Below are 21,565 nucleotides of genomic sequence, written 5' to 3'. Positions count from 1 at the left end.
GATGGCGATACTGGTTGCTCGCGAGAATAGGGATACTCTCTGGAGATTTGAGAGGTAGATATCTGGAGAAATACAGTAGACACGGGGATGGGAGAGGGGAAAAGTGAGATTCTGCCGAGATACAAGAGTCTTCGCTCTACGGGATCTGGCTGGACCGTCTGTCTGTCTGCCCTGCGAGAAAGAGTAAGGTTGATAGTATAGATCAAGTCAACGTGCTGCTTGCAGCGATTGTTGACGAGCGATGCGATTGCACGTGAAGACGCGTCGAGCGTACAGTGGATTATCCCACACATTGGTAGCACATCTGCACAAGCGAATCGAAACACAGAATCGAGGTCTCCAGATGAGTCATGCAATTGCTCAGAACAGTCGCTGCAATGCACCCTTGCCTCAAGATATTCGTTGTACCTACAATACCGTGCCTTAGTGCACAAGTACAGATTCGATCAACAGAAAAGGGTCCGACCGACCGGCCCGAATACCAAAAGACGCGTCCTTTCCAATCAGAACGCGCGAAAAGGTTCAGTCCGACTCCGGGCGCGTTCGACGCCTCTTTCGTGTCTCTCTCTCTCTCTCTCTCTCTCTCTCTCTCCCACCAACGCGTTTCCAGTGTCATTTACGGAAAAAGAGACGGGAGTTCATCGGTAGGAGCTACAGTGATGAAGCGATCGTAGCACAGACAGCTGCAAACGGCCGCCGTCGCTGACTGTGCATGCAGCAGTTTGCAGCGGTAGAAGCACGATCAAGATACTATTGAGAAGATACGAACGTCCCACGCGAAGGAGAGGAATAGGGTTCGCGGCGGGATGTGCAGACAAGGTAACTTTTACAGGTACAGAGTAGAGGGTGGGTTCAGGTCAGAGTGGCCGCGGGGTGGGCGCTCTGTGACGTGTGCTTGCGGGCTCGCGCTCGCGCTCGCTCTTCTTCCCCGTCGACAGTCGACGACGGCTACGGGCGGGAAGCAATGGCTCTTCCGTACGTGTGACAGAGCGTGATTGACAGAAGGTAAGGCAGATGCAGTATCTGTAGTGGTAGCAATTAGGCAAGGGGGTCGATGGTGGCACGATTTACAGGTAGCCTTTTTTTATGTAAAAGTTCACGCGTCGGTGTCGAGAGTGCAGGTTGCAGGCGTGTCAAAGCGAAAGAGGGAAGGAGGGGTCCATGCACTCTGCACCTGCCTGCGTAATTGGGGAGGCGTTCCCGAGGCGTCGCAATCGCGTCTCTCTCTCTCTCTCTCGCTCTCTCTCTTCTTGTCGAATCACTCGTTCCTGTCACCTGTTCACCTGTTGCTATTCTTCAGTCTCTACAACCTAGGCAGCAAGCGATGGAAACACTCAGTGCGCCCAATCTGCCTGTCAAGTTCGGGGCAATAGCGGTCCCGGGTTCAATGTCTAGCGCCGCTGCTGCCTCTTCACCTCCTCAACCTCGACCAGTCACCGCGTCGGTATCCTCCATTTCGCAGAAACACCCTATCGCAGCAGCAGCCACGACGACGGCAGCAGCAGCAGGCGCCAATCCCATGACGCGATTCCATGCGACCAACCACTATCGACACGATGCTTTTTCACCACAGTCCCACTCTCAGTCGCAGGCGCAATCCACCTTTTCCTCTGGCGCCTTCCGAAGCTACGACGGCGTGGTCCCCAGTCAATCCCAGGAGTCTTTTGCCAGCCACACCAGTTCCGCCACGAAAGACTCGCAGGCGAGTAGTAATGCGACTCTCGACACGGTCATGACCTCTCCCACATCATCCCTGCACCACCAGCCCGAGAAGTCACGGAAACGCGTGCGAACGCCCGAGACGACAAAGAGTCCGGCAAGAGAGAGAAGAGCAGAGAGCGTGAGCTCGAGCGGAAGTCGCGCCGGCGAGGTCAGTGCAACAGCAGACTCAAAGACAACAAGGACGACAGCTGAAGTCGGCTTCAATTCACAGGCAGCAGCACAGCTCAAGGCGCGTCTGGCTTACGCAATGGCCAAGGTGCAACACGGATGGCAGAACCACAACATCGACCAGGTCGAGTTTCTCGCCTCGAGACTGCCTCCCCGAAAGGCAAACACCGTCGCCTCTTCTCCTCCGCCCATGACTGCCAACACGCCCTCCAGAAAGACGATGGTGTCTCCGCGTACTGCTCTTTCGAACAAAGCCTCGAGGTTGACCATGTACGACTCGAGGCCGATTGACTATTCGGTGCACTCCCCACCGAGCAAGAGAAGGTCCGGACAGGGTATCGTCAGCTGGGCGGGTGCAGACACTATTATCCCGGAAGCTCAGAAGCCTTCTCTGGCTCCCGCTGCAGACATTCGTCCTCATTCCTTCCCGCCGCCGCCCTCGCCCTCGACACCATCGAGACGACAACACCGGTCGCCCCCGCTTTCTGCCGATGCCGCACAGCAGACATCACACGCACAGGCAGAACAAGACGCCATTGCCTCGCTGATGCTCATGCATTCACCCAGCGGCGGCGCCTCTGCTCCCGTCTCTGCCTCTGCTCCCGTCTCTGCCTCTGCTCCCGTCTCTGCCTCGATCGCCAGCACGACGAACGGAAAGGGAAGCAACAGCAGCAGCCAAGGAAACACACCCCCGCCTCTGTCACTCGCACCCTTTTCGACCCACGACCGCTGGTCATCGTCAGCAACGAAAGACCAGCGGCCGCACAACACGAACAGCAGTCCGTCACGACGACCACCAACAACGGATCGCGATCCCAGCACGAGTAGTAGCACCACGAGCGAAAGCGACGCCAACCCACTAGACAGCAGTTTCGATACAAAACCAAGAAAACAACAAAGACGCAGCGCCTTTCAGCACTCGTCGCAGGACGCAGACGCAGACGCGACCAGAAGGGACAGAAACAAAGAGTCAGAGAGTAAAAGACAGGCGCGGCTCAAACGAGCAGAAGAGGAGACGAAATCCGCACGCGACCAGGTGCTGGACGAGGTCGAGGCCGAGTAATGTCTTGTGTTTCCTGTTTGTTTGTATATACATGAGATGTCTGTAGGGGGGATACATTTCTGCAGTTTCTTGCTGCTGGCTTATCGATATCGAATAGATGAACATGCATAGGATGAACATGCATCGGGGGGAATGGGATTCTGGGGAGGGGCGTAGACGGGGTTGATATACACTTGCTCGCTTGCTTGTCTGTCTGCGTACTATGATACCACCTTCTATTCAAGATCTATCTGTCTGTCTGTTGGTTCAGCCACCCTCTCACCAGACGATCCCTACCGATTGGTTTGAGTTGTGGTAAAACAAGGCATGCTTTTACATGCGTCTATCGCGTGAGTCTATATCGTATATGCTGTTCCTGAATCCTGATCCTGATCCTGATACCTGTTCCGGTGCCAGTGCCTCATCCCATCCGCTCTATTCCGTGCTTCGAATCTATTCTCAGCACACTCGGTATCGCGAACGACATCGTTCCATTTCTATAGACCGCAGCGGTCTCGCATTCCTTCCTTCCGATACTCTTTGCTCTTTGCTTTGTGCCCCTTGCCCCTTGCCCTGTCTCGTGTGTCGCCTTCCTTGTCTTCTGTTCTGTTCCTTCCTTTTCGTTGCTCCCCGGCTCGACCGTCATCGCTGCCTGCTGACTGCTGACTGCTGACTGCTGACTGCTGCTAGCTGCTCTGCTCTGCTGAGCCATCAAGGAGCCGGGTTTCTCTCTCTGTTCTTGGAGTGGAGTGGAATGCGCTTGTCTTCTCTTCTCCGGCTCTCGCCGCTCGGGGCTCGTTTACTACTCTCCTTCTGTCTTGATTCTGTCTTGGCTCGACAGAAGAGACATTTTCTTGGCCGAAGGGTTTCCGTCCCTTTCACTTGGGCGGAGATGAATGGGGAAGTCGTCTTTTGGCTGGACGCCAAGTGTTCGCATGCGGAGAAAAGCACCACCGGGGTCGGTGTGCTCCTTTGCTCTCTTTTGTCGAGACAGGAGTGCTGATCGACGTTTTACTCTCTTTCTGCCAGAAAGGTGGGCCTGGTTGCTGTTGCTGCGTCGCTGGGTCCTGTGGCTTCGTCATGTCTGCGTTTCTGCTGACTGTTGTCTGGACACGGTCGTCGGCGTCGGCGATGTTTGCTTCGGCCTGCGAAGGCTAGACCGACCAGGCGTGTCGTGCTGCCGTGTTCTGTCAACGCTCCGGTCGGAAGAGGATAGCTAGAAAATAAATCACTGCCTCGTCGTCGGGTGTAGTGGTGTCTGATAAAATCTACATTGATTTCATTTCGTCTTGTCGATACCCACACCTCGCAGCGACAGGTAAACATCCGTACCCCATCCCCACAGACTCTGAATGGCAATGCCCCCGCCGAAATACTCGGCGTAAGCCCTTCCCAGAGGCAGGCCGTAGCCCAGGCCGGCGAGCGAGCCACCGCCTCCGACCTGGATGGAGTTGAGGCCGTTGTTGTCTGCTCTGCCCGTGGCGTCGTTGATCTGGTCTTCGTTGAAGGTCGTGAAGCCGTAGTCCCACAGATTCTCGAGGTTGTTGGGGCTGATGCCGCCGCCTCGATCCCTGATGCGGATGGTGACGCCCGGTGTCTGTCTTTCCAGCGGTCTGATGTTCGCAGAGGCGGCTGCCGAGTTGGGCTTGTTGGCGCCCGAGGCGTAGTCGACGGAGCCCTGGTCGTAGTTGGAGATGCCCTGGTGCTTCTTGCCTCCTCCTCCTCCTCCTCCTCCTCCTCCTCCTCCTCCTCCGGCGCCGTAGCTGACGGGGCGCTGCTCGGGCTCTTCGGGAGCGGGAGCGATGGTGACCTCGATGGGCTCGCGTTCCATGCCGTTTTCTATCTGGGCGCGGAAGGCGTTCTTCAGCAGTTCCGTCAAGATGTACTCGAGGTGCATCGGGATGTGAGCGAAAGTGTAGTCTGGGTCGCCGTCGATGACGATATAAGGCCGGACGCCGTACTTGAACTCGCAGATGTCGCCGACCATGCCCTCACAAAAACGGATGATGTCTTCGGGCCGCAACGCCGTGTCGATGGCGCCAATGTACGACGGATCGGGCGAGTGGTGCACCTCGTCGCTGAGATGGTAGTGTGGCTTGCTGCTGAAGTGCAGAGCAATGTGCTGTTGGGCGACCAGACGGGTGCCGATCCTCGCGCGCAGGTGTTCGTCCAGGAAGCGAGTGACTTCGGAGGGCGAGATGTATTTCCGAGCCTCGAGGAAGCCGCGGGCCAGGATGCTGATCGTGTTCGAGTGCGTCTGCACCAGATCGGCCATGGCTTCGGTGAACTGGATCTCCTCTTCCAACGTGCCGATCTTTTTCTCGGCGAACGGCAGCAAGGTAGACAGCGAGTGGACATAGTTGCTGTGGATCTTGGAGACATTGGGATTGGCCACGACGATATAGGCAAGATTGCGTAACGACTGCACACGATGAGCCAGGCGGGCGGGCAGGATGTCCAGAGTGAAGTTTGCAGAAGCGAACAGGCTCTTCTCCGTCAGAGGTGGGCGGCCATGTTTGACCAGGTCTGCCAGAGTCAATGGATGCAGAGGCTTGGCCGCCAGTCGCGTGACGCAGGCATCCGTCACGGTCGCCGTCTTGATATAGCGACGCCGACAGCTGTTTGTGAAGCAGCGATTGCTCTTTGTTTTCGACGAGACGGTCCGACACTGTCGTGCGACGGAAAGATTCATTTTCGGTCTAGACATCTACGAGACATCAGAAGAGAAGGGAGGCGCTATAACAATTCATAATAAATAAATAAAAAAAGGTCGAGCGACGTCACATGGCGCGTACATTAGGTCCGATGACATCTCACGTGTCGATAGCCTGATCCAAGAAGAAAAAAAGGGCCGGAGAGAGACCAGCAACCGAGCTCAAGGTACAGAAACCTCGAAGACGGAAAAGGGTTCCCCGGATACAGACACAAGTACAAGTGCTAGTATATGCGACCCGACGAGTGAGTGATTAATATTGTGCAGTATCCTCGGGTCAGTAGAGACCAGGCACGAGGTGGTCAAAAGACTTGGAAAGCACAGCAGATTGGGTACACGTCATACTGCACAGACATGGTGAGTGCTGTTCTATCTAATCAGATGATGACGATGACGATGGGCATACGGTACTTTGTACACGCAGTCACTCTGAGCTGGTGACAAGTTACAGCTGCCCGAAATAGTGGAGAGAGAAAAGAAGAAAAGGGTATCGTTATGTCCATGACAAGATGCTATGCATGCTTGCGCTGGGGCCCCATTCGAATGCTAAGGTAGATGTCAAGTCGTCGTCGTCGTTGTTTACAAGTCCGCCATATCTCTGGGGTCATCCAGCGGTCGAAAATCTACTGGGTCTTGACGACCTGATCGGCCTCGACGTTGATGTGGTCGTTGGACTCGAGGGTGTGCACCTTGTCCTCGGGGAACTCGGCGCTGTTCTTCCTGTCAGTCAAGAGAGCTGGAGACGGAGCATGGAGACGCACGTGAAGCCCTTGATGAGCTTGAATTCGGTGGTGATCTTGCCGCCTTGCTCGGTGACCTGCTTCTTGGCTCTGCAGACCGACAGACAGACATGGTCAGCACATGCTTGGCAAGGAGGAAAGACCGCAGAGAAGAAGAAAGGGAAGAGACACACTGCTCGAGCTGGGCGCTGTCGGCACCGTCCTTGAGGGAAACCTTTGTGGCGGTCAGTCTGCTGGTTTGTGGTGGATAGTACTGCATGCGGTCGCTGCAGCGACTACTCACGTTGATGGAAGGCATCTTGTTGGTGGAATGTTTGCAAGGTTTGGAAAAGGGGCCAAGTGTGTAGAAGTGGCAGTATGGTCTATCGAGAGGAAGAAGAACAGAGAGCGAGAGGAAGAGACACGATCATCGTCATATAAACAAGCCAAACAACCACCAACCTAGGTACAGCAAGCCCCTCCAAGCCCACGTTGGTCGTCTTGCCTCTACTACTGAGCCGGTAGCTTACCTTATCGTACAGTGGCAGCGCATGCGCTGTGACGTAGTCGATCAAGAGATAGGCGCACGAGAAACAACACATGACATGAATCAATCACATGCAAAAAGACGTGCTCTGCTCTCACTCTGCTGTCACAGTCAACCCTGATCTGCGGATGGAAGTCTGTGATCCGAGAGTCAGGGCTCGACTGCCAAGGCTCGTTTTATTGTCAAAGCCACGCTAAGCCCGGCTGGGAAGCAAGAGACAGAGACAGAGACCGAGAAAATCACTATTCTGTTTCATTGTATTTCCGTCTCGATTTCTTGGTGTCTGTCTCCTGTCGTGCCCCCTTGCCCTCTGTTTCATCACCAAAAACAGGCGCACCCATGGCCGACGAACAGGCCAACCGGCCACACAGAGCCACAAAGGACAAGAAGGCTCACAGTGGCGAAAACCCCAAGGCCTTTGCCTTTGCCAGACCGGGGAAGCTGCAGAGACAGGCCGCTCGCTCCCACGATGTGATCATCATCCATTCATTCATCAGTACACAAGAAGAACAGAAGCACTGACAGCCATGTCGCCAGGTCAAAGAAAAGCGCCTCCACGTGCCCCTCGTGGACCGCCTGCCCGAGGAAGCTCCCCCCATCATCGTCGCCGTCGTCGGACCCCCCGGCGTGGGCAAGACGACGCTGATCAAATCACTCATCCGACGATACACCAAACAGTCGCTCTCTTCTCCCTCGGGCCCCATCACCGTCGTCACCTCCAAGCGCCGGCGTCTGACCTTGATCGAAACGCCCTCCGACTCGCTCGCCTCGATGATCGACATGGCCAAGGTCGTCGACATTGTCCTGCTCATGATTGACGGCAACTACGGCTTCGAGATGGAGACGATGGAGTTTCTCAATGTCCTGAGCTCGTCGGGAATGCCGGGGAACGTCTTCGGCATCCTGACCCACCTGGACCTGTTCCGCAAGCAGGACGCCCTCAAGGCGCAGAAGAAGAGACTGAAGCAGAGATTCTGGAGCGAGCTGTACCAGGGCGCCAAGCTCTTCTATCTCAGCGGCGTCGTCAATGGACGCTACCCGGACCGAGAGATCATGAACCTCAGCAGATTCTTGTCCGTCATGAAGAACCCGAGACCGCTGGTGTGGAGGAACAGCCATCCCTACTGTCTGGCCGACCGCTTCCTCGACCTCACTCCTCCGACCGCCATCGAAGACAACCCCAAGTGCGACCGCACGATTGCACTTTACGGCTACCTGCGCGGCACAAACTTCCCAGCCGAAGGCGCGAGAGTCCACATTCCCGGAGTCGGCGATCTCGGCGTCGGCAACATCGAAGCCCTGCCCGACCCGTGTCCCACACCCTACCTCAACCAGGCCATGGAGAAGGCGACGGGAAAGAAGAGGAGGACGCGTCTCGGAGAGAAACAGAAGCTCATCTTTGCTCCCATGAGTGATGTCGGAGGTGTGCTCGTCGACAAAGACGCCGTTTATGTCCATGTCAAGAGCTCCACCTTCAACCCCGACGACGATGACAACGAAGAGCGCGGTCTCGGAGAGCAGATGGTCGTGGGTCTGCAGAGCGGAAAGAGAATGCTGGGCGAGAACGACGAGGGTCTGCAGCTTTTCGGTGATGGCGACAAAATCACCGACGAAGACCTCGGCAGAAAGTCCATGAGGAACATCGGCCGTGAAGTCGAGGACAACCACCTGCCTGAAGACGAAGGCTTCGAGAGCGGCGATGATGACGAAGAGGATGACGACGATCAAGACCTCGTCGAAGCTCCCGAGTCAAAGGTCGATCAAGCTCCAGACGCCGGCGAGGCTGACGTCGCATTCGCCGACAGTGACTCTGACCTCGGCTCTGTCTCCGGAGACGAAGACGACATCAGCGACCCCGAGAGCTTTGATGAAGACGGCGAATACAGCCAAGACGAAGACGGCAACCTCCGCTGGAAGGACAACCTTCGCCAGCAGGCGCTGGCCATGCACGGCAAGCGAGTCCCTTACCGCACCGTCGAGCTCGCCAAAATGCTCTACAACGATATGCTGTCCACTGCAGAAGTCCTGAAGAAATGGCGAGGCCATGACACCGAAGACGACGACAACGACAATGACGACGAGGACGACTTGTTCAAGAAAGCCAAGCCCGAGGATGTCGAAAACCTCGATACCCGCCACATCCCACGCTACAACCGTGCCGAACTCGAACAGAAATGGACCGAGGAAGAAAACCTCGAGGCCCTTCGTGTTCGTTTTGCTTCGGGTGTCGACCTCTCGCAGGGCGGCGAAGACGGCGAGGGATCAGATGCCGAGTTTGAAGGCATCGCCGACGATGACGAAGGTGATGGTGCCTTTGAGGATCTCGAGACCGGCGAGGTACACGGCCCCGACGGTGCTGCCGAAGATGACGGCGCCGACAATGACGGTCAAGTCGACATCGACGCCGAACGTGAACGCAACGCCCGCCGCAAAGAGGAGCTGAAGCTGCGCTTCGAAGAAGAGGACCGAGAAGGTTTCGCAAATGACAAGACCAACGCACGCAAGGAAGGTCCCGCAGACGAAGAGTTTGGCGAAGACGACTGGTACGATGCGCAAAAAGCACTGATCCAGAAGCAACTAGACATCAACCGATCCGAGTTTGAGCAGCTCGACGACCTCTCACGTGTGCGCGTTGAGGGATACAAAGCAGGCACTTATGCGCGCATCACCCTGTCGAACGTCCCGTACGAGTTCAGCGCGCACTTCAACCCCAAGTACCCGATCCTGATCGGAGGACTTGCGCCTACCGAAGAGCGGTTTGGATTTGTACAAGTGCGCATCAAGCGTCATCGCTGGCACAAGAAGATCCTCAAGACCAACGATCCGCTGATCTTCTCTCTGGGATGGCGACGATTCCAGACGATGCCCGTGTACAGCATCTCCGACTCAAGAACGCGTAACAGAATGCTGAAATACACACCTGAGCATATGCATTGTTTCGGGACTTTCTATGGCCCCTTGATTGCTCCCAACACTGGTTTCTGCTGCGTGCAGTCAATGTCCAACAAGAACCCCGGTTTCCGCGTCGCAGCAACAGGCGTCGTGTTGAACGTCGACGAGTCGACGGAAATCGTCAAGAAATTGAAACTGACCGGCCACCCGTACAAGATCTTCAAGAACACGGCCTTCATCAAAGACATGTTTTCTTCCTCGCTGGAAATCGCCAAGTTCGAAGGCGCAGCGATCAAGACCGTGTCAGGCGTACGCGGTCAGATCAAGAAAGCGCTGGCCAAACCCGAAGGCAACTTCCGCGCGACCTTCGAAGACAAGATCCTCATGTCGGACATTGTGTTCCTGCGAGCCTGGTACCCGATCAAGCCGCACCGCTTCTACAACCCCGTGACGAACCTGCTCGAGCAGAAGCAAGTCGGCACCAACGCATCCAAGGAAGCCGACGCAGAAGGCCAAGCCGGCCCGACGACAGAATGGCAGGGCATGCGCCTGACAGGCGAAGTGCGCGCCGCGCTCAATGTCCCTACACCTTCAGATCCCAACTCGGCATACCGCACCATCGAGCGTCAAGCCCGCCACTTTAATCCTCTGCGCGTGCCCCGCAAGCTCCAGGCCGATCTGCCATTCAAGTCTCAAATCACGACCATGGCGCCGCAACCCAAGTCTTCGCAGACGTACATGGCCAAACGAGCAGTGGTGCCGGGCAAAGAAGAGAAAGAGGCGCGTCGGCTACTGCAGCAAGTGCAGACGCTGCGCAACGAAAAAGTCGCCAAGAGGCGAGCGAAGCAGGAAGAGCGCAAGGAGGGATACAGGGCCAAAGTGGCGGAGGACGCGGAGAAGAAGGCGGAGAGGGAAAAGAGAGTGAAGGCGGAATTCTGGAGGAAAGAGGGCCGCAAGAGAAAGGGGTGGGGCGAGGACAGTGGTGGTGGTGGTGGTGGTGGTGGTGGTGGTGGAGGAGGAAAGAGGAGAAAGGGATAGAGGCTCTTCTGTCCAGCTCCCTCCTTCTTTCTCTTCTTCCTTCTCCTCTGTATCACCTAATCAAAAAGTCTACAATACTAGGAAATGTTCTTCTTCTACTGCGTACCTGTTCCCGAAAGACCCCTGGACGAAAAGCGAATCCAAGGTGATGACTACTCCTTACTGTTGGACTACTCTCTTCTGAGGTTTCAGGTGTCTATCCATTTCCACTTCTCTACTCTATTCTCTGCCCCAACTCTTCCATCCTCCACCTAATCCCCACCCAACTCCAGCCCACACTTTTTCCGTCAGAGACCTTAAAACCGCTCAATTCGACTTCCGAGAGAAGAGATATGCAAGGACTAAGAAGAAGAGGAAGAAGAAGAAGAAGAAGAAGAAGAAGAAGAAAAAGGGACAACAAGCTCATCTCCCCTCCCGCGCACGACAAGAGATTCACAACGGAACGGAGAGACCACGACGAGGATGGTCAGCGTGGATAGTACCAATCAGAAGATCAGCACTGGAAGATTACGACCGAGAGATCACGACCGAGAGAACAGGGTGCAAGAGGGTGCAAGTGGGCGCGACCCTGTCCTCCCCCCCCCCCCCCCTCTCTCTCTCTCTCTCGTGACAGCCTGCAATACCTTCGCCCACCCACTTTTCTCTCGGAAACAGAAGAAAGAGTGAGCTTCGTCCGACTCGATCAAAGCAAAAGCAAAAGCTAGATGAGCCCCCTTGCGCTAGACGATGCGATATCTGTTCCCCCTGTTCGAATCCAACCCTTGAATTTCTAGTAAGAATAGTGCGAATCGCCTCCCCTCTTGTTTGTAACTCTTATCTTGGTTTTGAACGGGAGATTGTGGTGGAGAGTGTATCTCTCGTGTCACTTCTGCGAGTATATACCATGTGTGCTCGCGCGTTCGATGCACTTTTCGTACCTACTTGGCTGTTTTTGTCTTTGCGGAAGATATACCTTGGTCATGTATATCTAGACGTCCAGACATTATCGCTAAATCTAATCATACTGTTTACCTTTGTTCATACGAGGGTTGATTCTTGTGTATGTTCATACATGACTTGTTGCACGTTTACATTTTCCTCATGTGTCGATCCTAGGGGGAGATTACAATAGGTGATCTTGAGAGAGCCGACCATCTGAAGTGATCCGCGATTGAATGACGGTGTAGTCTTTCCACTGCATGAAAGAAATCAGACGCCGTATGTATGGAGACACCTAGCGATAGTACCAGAAACGGAGTTGAAAGACTTTCGAATCTATCGAGAGCCTGATCAGGGTCGAGGCAGAGTTCGACAAGAAGAACAACGACTGGCTTGAGCAACAGAGAAAGCTCTCAGGTGCTCTTGTGGGCAGCTACAGGCAGGCCAAGTCGATATACAGTCTTCCTTGGTCATTATGTTCCGAACAGAGAGACATAGGTAGGATCCCAGACGGGACTGCAAAAGCAATGCCATAATCTTCTCATGGACAATTCCAGGTATGTCATAGCGGGAAAGGGTCCTCAAGAGTCCTCTTGATCCTCCTTGCATCGAAATATGCCGTGTTGTGCATGTCGCTCCGAAAAATCACGCCCAATACACGTTGTAGATCACAATCGAGAACCTACATGGCAAAACAACAAGAGGCGTGTTGAGAGATATACCGCATGCACACACGAGTAGCGATCGGCCATGATGCCGAGCATCACCCCTGCCACCCGAAGTAATACCACTTGCTATTCGGTTGATCGGTCTCCACGGCAGTGGAAAAGATTCATTGGAAATCCAGTTCGTGTCAGGGACACGTCCGCGGATGTCGAGAAGAAAGACCCAACAAGACATCTCGTGTCAGCGTACGGTGACGGGTTGATGCTGACGAGGAGAAATATCAGCGATCAGCTCGTGGCTCCGAGTAGACATGCAGGCTAGAAGAGCAAGCTTCTGCGGTACTGCCGTCGGTAGTCACATAACCATCCGGTCGGGTTTTTCGTAGGAGCTGAGATATCTTCTCCTGTTCTCACGGTTGTCGCAAATTGATTCGATCTGCAGACAGGTGTGACTGGCGCTTTCGAGGCGCTGTGGAATGGGAGCAAGACCCAAACCCAAAACACGAGACGTCGAGGACATGACTCCGCATACGCAACCTATAACAAAAAGCCCGGTCGGGAAATGTCCACGTGCTGGGTTATTGACCATGATCAACTCCATTAAAACCAGACCCTGCTGATCTTTCCAGTCGGCTTTTCCCCCATTCCCTTAAAAGTCAAAGAAGTCAATAAGCACGAGACGTCATGCTGTTCATGCCTCACAGTACTTGTCCTGTACCAAGTGGGGGTCCCCAAAGACTTTCAAAACATTCATCGTTTGTTGCCTTGTTTTCCCCTAGAAGAATCGGCGATAGAACAAATAGCGGTCAGCTAGTTACAAGTACTTATTTCCTTTATAAACAGAACCAGGTGCTTTCCTGGGCTGCACAGCCGACATGAATCGCCTTCTTTTATGCTTAAACTGGTATTACTCCATCCGGAAAACTTGGTAGATTTTTGCGATGGGCAGATCAACTAGATGCATTTGGTCTGCAAGAGCCAACATCAAACACGTGATGCTGTGTCTTGCATGACCGGACATCCATCGGCGTGAGGTGAAGACGTGACTGTAGTTTGGTCTTTTGCGAAACGATATGCAACCCTCGGGGATATAAAGCTTGTACTAGCTATTATTGAGCCGCAAGGCCATATACGCAAGGCAGTCTGTGTCTAGGTTGCATAGCGAACGGAATCCGAAAGCTTCTGGGTGCGGCCAAAAGTTACGTGGCTGCCTGTGGAAGACAGAGAATATTCTGTGCGTCAGCTTCACCATCATGAAAATGTTAGTGGGCAAGGGTCCACGAGATGAAACTAACGTACTCCTAATTTTGCGACATTGAGCTGGACAAGAGAAAGAACAAGGCGATAGAGGGTCACTCGACAAAACTCCGTGAGAAGCGCCAGCGAGTGTGGGGCAAAAGAGCGTCTTTTCCAGCGATACGTGCGTTAAATTTCCTCCCTCCACCATCCCCGCCCTGAAGATCTTCCGTGGTCGAGGCACAGAGTTACAGTATTTGGAAGAAAACAGGTGGAGAGGCTGAGTAAGCCTTTGGTTGGTGGCTCTTGTTTGTGGTTCGTGACAAGCGGCCGCCGCCATGATGCATGATCGATGGTCTCTGCACTCAGTTGCGGCTCTATCATCGCCATGCCGATTGCGACGATCCGAAAGCCTAAAATCCATCTGTCCCAAGATTGGCATTGTTACACCTTTGCAAGACACTGCAAGGCAGCTGTTCCCACATAGTAGCAGTAGCACGATGCTATGAAGAGCAACGTGATTTCACTGACTTGCCCCTGTCCGCGTACAACCGTTCGAAACGGTGAGCTTCTGCTGCCTGTTGCGATATGCTGCCTGCGAATGCGAATTCCTCCCTTTCAGCCAGGTAGCATTGCTCGTGGTGACGGTGGGCATCCGTAGCACAACATCGGACCAACGACGTCCATATCACATTGCATATCCGCCTCGTGTAGAATTACTGGCTACGGCAGCATTTACCAAAGTCTACAAGCTGTCAAACAGAGTCACATCAACTACCCGACATTGAGTTGACCCGTTACATAGCTATCGCAAAGGATTGCACACTTCAGCATAGACCGGTCTTGTGTTTGTTCGATCAGGCCACCTGTGGATACAGAATGCTTTGATCTCTGGGGTTTGTTTGATAGCTCACTGAGCTGTGGCTCATCCGACTGCATTGCTACGGCTAGAACCACTCCTGTGATCTGGGGAAGAATCGGGGCCTGGAGCGGCATCCCAATGCATACGGGCAATGAACGCGATACAGTAGATTGTGATTGCCGGACGGCTTCACTCGCGTCTCGCTTTCCAAAGAACCCAATACCATGGTTCGTTCTAGGCCAAAATTACCCACTGGCAAATAGAGTGAGCGAATCCATCGAGTGCTTCAAGGGCGATTGCTTTCGGTGTAAAAGGACGCTGAACGAACGTGAGACCCATATGTCTCGACTACCACGTTTGAGCTCAGCCAACTCCAAATGAAAATGGGCTGGATACGTCAACGCGAGGATGACAATCCGGTGGTGTGGAAGCCTTGCTGTTTCATCGGGCAGAACAGCGACAGCCTGATTCATGTAATCCGTTATACCGAGTAGAGCATGCATATGCCTAGATGCATACCTTAGTATAATGGTCGGGACTCGGCGGAAATTTCCATGGCAGATCTAAGCGATAGGGCTATGGTCCGCCATTCAGGGTCCTTTTAAATGCGTCGTCCGGAAGTGTAGAGGACTTGGCAGATGCACTACATCATCGATGTGGGAGATGAGCTCGGAGACACAGCTGACCGTGGACCAAATTTAGTACGTGCACCACCATGCCATTTAGGCCTGCAGCAGTAGATCCGAGCGCTGATAACATCTCCTTTTGAAGTGCACAGATGCCTGGCTTAGATCTGCAGGGTATCTGCATCCGAAAGCTGGTGCCATGGCCGAGAGCCGAAGTACAGTACTGTGTAAAGCATGGGACGACGGACAGGCAGTACACAAGCACCGTCTCCTTGAGTTTGTCGTCTGAGAGTTATCTCAATAGCTCAGAGATTAAGGGCCAGCACCGATGGTTTGTTTAGATCAGGATTCGTGGGATGCATGTGGATGTAAGAATGCTTTTATCCTCCTCCAAGTGTATGCGCAACTAAAGCCACCTTGCTGCAGCAAAGGTACGGTGGGTAAGGTAACCTAAGCAGCGTCGTGACATCAATGACACCAGCGAGCTGGTTGGGACATTCGCGTACCATTTGACAGACGCCTCCAGTCTCGAAGCATCTCCACTACAGTAAAGGCTGGATGACTTGTTCGACTAAACCACTGATCGTTTCAACTAGCTGTATGTTGGGTTACTAACCGAACATTCACGTCGGGCATGCTGTTGCCAAGTCTTAGCCGTATCTCCCGACGGTTGACCAAAGCCAGTGATGATAACAACACGACTGACCAGAAGCGATGAGCTTGTATATGTAAGATAGCAGGCAGCAAGTAAGGTCTCGGACCTTTGTTTTTGAACTTGAAGTTTGACAATCACTTGCCAACGTAAGGTGGTTCATCACACCTCGTATCCCTCTACCTCAGAGGTACACGCGCAGCTGTCAATGGGTCTGATGGCGGTAAAATAGAGTGAAAAGCGGCGTTTAGAACCCGACCCTGCAGCTGAACTGGCTGCACATGTGCACTGCACAGAATCCACGAAGCTTGGCCTTGCCAATGAGGGGCAGGGTCACCACTAGAGATATAGTAGAAAGTTTGCTCAATCGTTGCTTATTCTACTGCGCGTGCTACCAAGGCTTTATTACAGGTTCCCATCATTCCGAATCGATCTTACTTGCTGGGATCTGACACCGACACCACGCACGACAGCGCCTCTTCTTCGGCTTGTCACGGCGAAGAGGCAAAGTGAGTCTTGCAGAGCTATGCACGTTCCTCGGAGGGCGGTCCAAATACAGCAGTATTGATGCATGGATCAGAACGAAACGTGCAAGGACTCTTGTTTCGTATGTTCCCACTTCATGCTTCGTTAGCGGCGGAACCATCCAAGTAGCGCTGGCGCGTTTTCCGGTAGCCGACCGCACCGGCGTAAATCGATGATTTGCTAGAAGGGACGATCTACTCCGCGGGGCGATGCCGATCCCTCCAGACAACAATTTCGTAATGTGTACATCGACCATATGGCAAAAGTGCTTGGCTCACCATCGCACGTGGACTAGACCTTCAAAGAACATATACCTTTCGGTATCCACGCTACCAATGCCCCGTCCCTTCTCATTTCAAATCGTGGGAGGATGAGTACCACAGCACTTGGTGGAAGCCCATCTAATATGCAGCAATCTAGGAGTGCTTCGACTGAAAACGTGAAGCGGCGGAGACCAGAGCGAACACCTGATCAGATTGCTCGAAAACGTGATCAGGACAGAGAAGCTCAGCGATTGAGTCGTGAACGTACCCGACGGCGAATTGATGAAGCAGAGACCCGTCTTGCGGAAAGTCAAGCTGCTGCAGCCAGATATGAGCAGATCATAAATCAAGCCCAAGAGGAGCGCGATGTTGCGCGGAGGGAAGCCATGGAGCTCCGTGAGCGACTCGAGTCCACCTATGCCCAATTAGAAGCTGCTCGGGCGCGACTGGCGTCAGTCTCTCGACTTATTGGCACCGACGAATCACAAGCAAATTCACCGAGCGGCTTGCCTGTGGACTCTGGCATTAGTTTTTATCAGATCAGTCGACCTCTTCAGCTGCAATCACCTCAGGCATCCGACTCCATGGTATCACGTGGACCATCGAATCGTTCGGACCATCTGTCGATTCGTTATCAGAGACAAATTTCTCCTGCTTCCGTTTCTCCGGGTCCTCACGAAGCAGTCTTGATACCGTCATGGAATCATCGCAGTACAACTCGCATCGACTCACACAGCAGTCCTGGCTGTGGTACAGAGGGTTCTGCCTATGGAAGCCCCAATTCTGTTTATTCATGGTCCGATCTGCCCAACCTAGTGCCGAAGAACTCGGCTCCGACATGTCCGATGGACAGCATTATCACCATTTTCACGAATTCTAGACAGACACTGCTCAAAAATGGAGAGCCCGAGGATCTGGTACTAGGCAACAGGGTTCCACCCATGAGCATGCTACCATCTCTGGGACTAGGAGCGGGCCCAAAGGCGCAGCACCCAGTGACCCAGATGCTCACAGAGGTGATGGCCAAAGTACAGATTTTCCATCGGATACCTGAGCAGGTGGCTTTTGTGTGGTTCACACATCTTACTTTGAGAGTAAGTCTGCTTATGAAGCGTTAGTCTGCGTTCATGCTAACCTCGATGCAAGTTTGTCATATTTCCAAGTCGAGAAAATTATGAAGCTTTGCCAGACTGGGCCCGCCCTACCAATCTACAGATGGTCACAGCCCATCCCCCTTGGATAGATCATATACCCTGGCCACAAGTGCGCAACTTCCTCATTGGGCATTCTACACGATTTCTACAGGAAGAATTCTCCATGCCTTATTTCGCTGGATTATCGGTGAATTGGCCGCACGATTTGGACCATGCGACAACAACAGACCCTGTCTCCGGAGAAGTGGTGATCAGCTCGGCCTTTGAACACCATCTGAGAAATCTCGACAACTGGTCACTGGGCACTGTATTCTCACAAACCTACCCCGAACTAGCTGGCTTGTATCGGGCGGGCGCATAATGATATAGAAAATCTAATACCGACATAGGCGCTAGATGGCAAGCGTGCTTGTACATAAATCAATCTTTCAGGCAGGCTGCCTCAAAGCCGAAAGCGCCTAGTTCTGCTCTTGCACAATAATTCGTGAAGCTGAGGCCTCAAGTCAATCGTCTCGAGGTCACCCGGTCCGACAGCGAAAAATGATGAAAACGTGGGAGTTCTTCAGTTCGTTCTAGAAAGACACCAACTCCTGTCCACGCTGCTTGGACACTTACTTACGGTAGGAAAAGCCTTGTAATTCGTTGCTATGTACGTGATAGTAGAGCGGCGGAGTGATCTCCACGTTCCTGCCCCTTTCTTGCTCTTCCAAACATGTCCGCGATGTGGCTGACGTTAGTCCGTTGTCGGGCTTATTGATGTTCAGTCAGTTTTTGGACATCATGAGCGAGTGGACCATAGAATGAACTCACTCCTCCCCAGACTCTACGCTACACATTGCCTATACAGAATCGTGAACTGTAAACTCTCCGATCTCCGATTGGGGGTTTGTTGATCCTCTACATATTTGTATCTCTATCAAAAAAGCATGCCGGAACAACACCGTAGCGAACCTGCGCAATGGATGTAGTGTACAATAACGTCGTAGAAAAGCCTTCCCTCCACTGTTATAGCGAAAAGCTTCCTCAACCTTCAGCCACTGAGCATGAAACAAACTCAAGCATGACAGAAACCAGCAAGCGGCGTGGCGCGACTTCTTACACTTCCCGAGATATCTCCTGTATCTGATCATCTGGCGCTGGCGTCGAGGAATCAATGCGGTCATGGTCCTTTGTCAGAAGCGTGAACTTAGAAAAGCCGAGCTGCCCCTCAACATACACTGCGACCTTTCGCAAGCAGTTCCTGGTAAAGAGTAGATAATCACTTATAGTATGGCGCTACACTGTGTCACAAGGGCCCAGATCATTTGGGATCAGCACTTTGAGTTATTTGTGCCGCACCCTGTTCCCTGTCGGCCGGTACGGACGGCGTGGCTCAGGAAGCAAGGGGACGGGACGTGCGAAATGCACCTCGGGTTCTCCAAGTCCATCTATTTCCTACAAGACTCTGTCCAATGCTCTCAACGACAACACCTGCTGTATTCCCACAGCCTTGCACATGATGCAGAAGCGCCAAAATCGAGGAGCGGGAATATTCAAATCATGCATAAAAGAACATTAACCTTTTTCTTTAACTTTGTTCACATTGTGGGGCGTTCTGATGACTTAATGATGACTGAATGTAGAGAGAGAATCATGTCCAACAGCACAGGGCAGTGGAAGACACTTTTTCGAGATGGACCCTCAACCACCAAGCGCTGACTAGTATAAAGCTGGAGAAAACCTCATAGTCCGCGAAATGAACGTAGTGTCCATGGACGATTTGCTCCATACGCAAGCCTTCAAGTGAACCGCCGGCCATTAGTGGAGAACAGGCCCACCTGTTTCCAATGTGCAGTAGCCTGTGTTGACTCGTCTGGCTATTGATGTTGGCATCTCGACTGCGAAAGCAAGGTCTACATGACTTTCTGGCGGTAAATGCCGTCACAATCAACTGCATCATATTTATGTGTGCAAGGAATAGTAATCACTACCTTACACAAAATACTAGTGTCACTCATACATTGACGATGCGCCAGAACATGCCCTATCAAGGAACTTCTGATTCCTACAACGATGTGAGTCTACATGGCAGAATGATGTCGTATCGTTCTTCCTCGCGAGAACATCGTATACAATCAATACTTAAAGCTCATCTTTGTCTGGCATTTTATGGGAGCGGGAGTCCTTTTCGGGGAGAGCTGATGTCCATATTTTTTCAACGGGAGGCTCCTCATGTCGCCCATAGCTCTTCTCAACCTTAGACGCAAGAGCTCTAAAATGGGCCCAATGAGGGGCATCTTCACCCAAACCCCAAGCGAACGTACCACCGAGGTCCTTCTTCACAGCGACTTCATCATACTTGGCAGAGATAGATTCTGGCGTCTCCCACGACCAGAAAATGTTCTTTTCTGAATCCCAAAAATACCGCCCACCACCTTCATTGTCATACTTGCCATCTTTCATGGCTCGCTGAAATGAAGTTGACAAATCGGCGGGTACTTCGTCATGCCATGAAAATGCTCCCGCTCTTCCAAGATCGGCTCCGGTCCTTGGATCCTCCAGCAAAGCGGTATGACAGCCAATCGGACTCATCTGGCACTGCGCTGCAGGATCTGTTTTGAACCACTTTATATAGAAAGCGAAGCCAAGATTTGCCTTCCTTGACGGTAAGCCTCTGCTCAGGTACGCATCGATTGCTTGCAGAGAGGCAGTTATACCAGCATGGTGTTTTGTAATATTGTCTCTCCTGTTCATCAAATCATATGTCATGATGTTCAAGAAGTCGACATAAAGTGCGATCCTGGGCACATTCGCCTCGGTGAAAGCTATCATGTCTCTGACTAGACCAGGAACAGCCGCCGAGATCAAGATGTGAGATCCCAATTCTTCACGAAGAGTAGCCAGCAGACCAACGTACGCATCTATCTCCCAAGCCTTCTCCGTGTTAGGCAATTTTTTGTAATCTTCACCATTTCCGCTGGCACGATTGAATTAATCTTCAGTATACAACCTGTCCTGCAAGAGACTCACCCAGGATATTCCCAATCTATATCAACACCTGCAAGGATCAGCCCTTATCAAAACCTTCGCTTATGTCAAAGTTACCATCAGCGCCTGTGGCTGCTATCATTGCTTTTACATTGGCCGCAAAAATTGCACGAGTTTTCTCATTGGTGGCAGCTTTCTCGAATCCTGTGGTATCACCCCAGCCCCCAATCGCGATCATAATCTTGGTGCCTTCTGCAAAAGCTTGCCGAGTAGCTTCAACATTCGTGAATAATGGCCAGTTGTCTTGATTGATCACATTGAAGGTCTCGGATTGCATGAAAGCTAGCACGACGTGACTTACGTCCTGCACCATACGCTTTTCCGGGACGACTTGATGCTGGCTGGGAATTGCTCAGTACTCGGGAGATCAGGAGGATGCGATATTGGTTTACCCAGTTAGGTACATGAGGCATATGGCTTGTGTCGAGGCTGCAAGTCCCAGCAGTTTGAGGATAAATACAAACAGCGGCATCGCATCACTCCGACGTCCAAGAGACATTGTCCGCGGTCGGTTTGTAATTACTGTGATTCAAAGTCTCAGTATCCTGGACAATCACAAGATGCTGTACGAAGGTAAGGCATATTACTGTACTGTCTCCGTATGATGTACTGTACAGAAGTATCCCCTACCAGCCACTTGGTCCGCTTTCGGCAGTTTCGGCAATCTGATCGTCGTTATTCCCGAAGCCGGTCCGAACAAAGGACTTCAACGTCATCGTCATCAATTGCCGGCGAGTTCAATTCAATGTATTAAAACTGGCACGGCCACATCGGAAGGATGCACCATAGCTGTAAA

At 52.7% G+C, this 21,565-nt stretch overlaps 5 protein-coding genes across 6 annotated transcripts; 3 read left to right on the top strand and 2 right to left on the bottom strand.

The window, feature by feature from the left end:
• Positions 1 to 1,324: 1,324 nt before the first annotated feature.
• On the top strand, positions 1,325 to 2,953 carry AAFC00_002317 (uncharacterized protein; the record flags this gene model as incomplete). Its single annotated transcript, XM_069341620.1, has 2 exons — positions 1,325 to 1,870; positions 1,934 to 2,953. 2 exons carry the CDS (start codon positions 1,325 to 1,327, stop codon positions 2,951 to 2,953), a joined length of 1,566 nt encoding a protein of 521 aa, XP_069201706.1.
• A 3,315-nt stretch (positions 2,954 to 6,268) lies between these two features.
• On the bottom strand, positions 6,269 to 6,683 carry AAFC00_002316 (uncharacterized protein; the record flags this gene model as incomplete). Its single annotated transcript, XM_069341619.1, has 4 exons — positions 6,269 to 6,356; positions 6,407 to 6,475; positions 6,559 to 6,599; positions 6,669 to 6,683. The coding sequence occupies 4 exons, from the start codon at positions 6,681 to 6,683 to the stop codon at positions 6,269 to 6,271; spliced, it is 213 nt and encodes a 70-aa protein (XP_069201705.1).
• A 567-nt stretch (positions 6,684 to 7,250) lies between these two features.
• AAFC00_002315 (uncharacterized protein) lies at positions 7,251 to 10,841 on the top strand (the record flags this gene model as incomplete). Its single annotated transcript, XM_069341618.1, has 2 exons — positions 7,251 to 7,382; positions 7,449 to 10,841. 2 exons carry the CDS (start codon positions 7,251 to 7,253, stop codon positions 10,839 to 10,841), a joined length of 3,525 nt encoding a protein of 1,174 aa, XP_069201704.1.
• Positions 10,842 to 16,731: 5,890 nt separating this feature from the next.
• On the top strand, positions 16,732 to 18,103 carry AAFC00_002314 (uncharacterized protein; the record flags this gene model as incomplete). Its single annotated transcript, XM_069341617.1, has 2 exons — positions 16,732 to 17,682; positions 17,735 to 18,103. 2 exons carry the CDS (start codon positions 16,732 to 16,734, stop codon positions 18,101 to 18,103), a joined length of 1,320 nt encoding a protein of 439 aa, XP_069201703.1.
• A 1,760-nt stretch (positions 18,104 to 19,863) lies between these two features.
• On the bottom strand, positions 19,864 to 21,268 carry AAFC00_002313 (uncharacterized protein; the record flags this gene model as incomplete). 2 transcript variants are annotated; one of them, XM_069341616.1, is made up of 4 exons in its annotated part: positions 19,864 to 20,698; positions 20,752 to 20,779; positions 20,827 to 21,110; positions 21,162 to 21,268. In XM_069341616.1, the coding sequence occupies 4 exons, from the start codon at positions 21,266 to 21,268 to the stop codon at positions 19,864 to 19,866; spliced, it is 1,254 nt and encodes a 417-aa protein (XP_069201701.1). The 2 variants fall into 2 exon arrangements, with proteins under 2 accessions (XP_069201701.1, XP_069201702.1); XM_069348505.1 differs by lacking the exon at positions 21,162 to 21,268 and having other exon boundaries at positions 20,827 to 21,082.
• Positions 21,269 to 21,565: the final 297 nt, after the last annotated feature.

The sequence above is a fragment of the Neodothiora populina genome (genome assembly GCF_041146345.1).
Source record: "Neodothiora populina strain CPC 39397 chromosome Unknown canker_contig_14, whole genome shotgun sequence".
NCBI classification, from domain to species: domain Eukaryota; kingdom Fungi; phylum Ascomycota; class Dothideomycetes; order Dothideales; family Dothioraceae; genus Neodothiora; species Neodothiora populina.
Note: the sequence above shows the minus strand (reverse complement) of the source record. Positions and strands in the feature narration are given on the sequence as shown.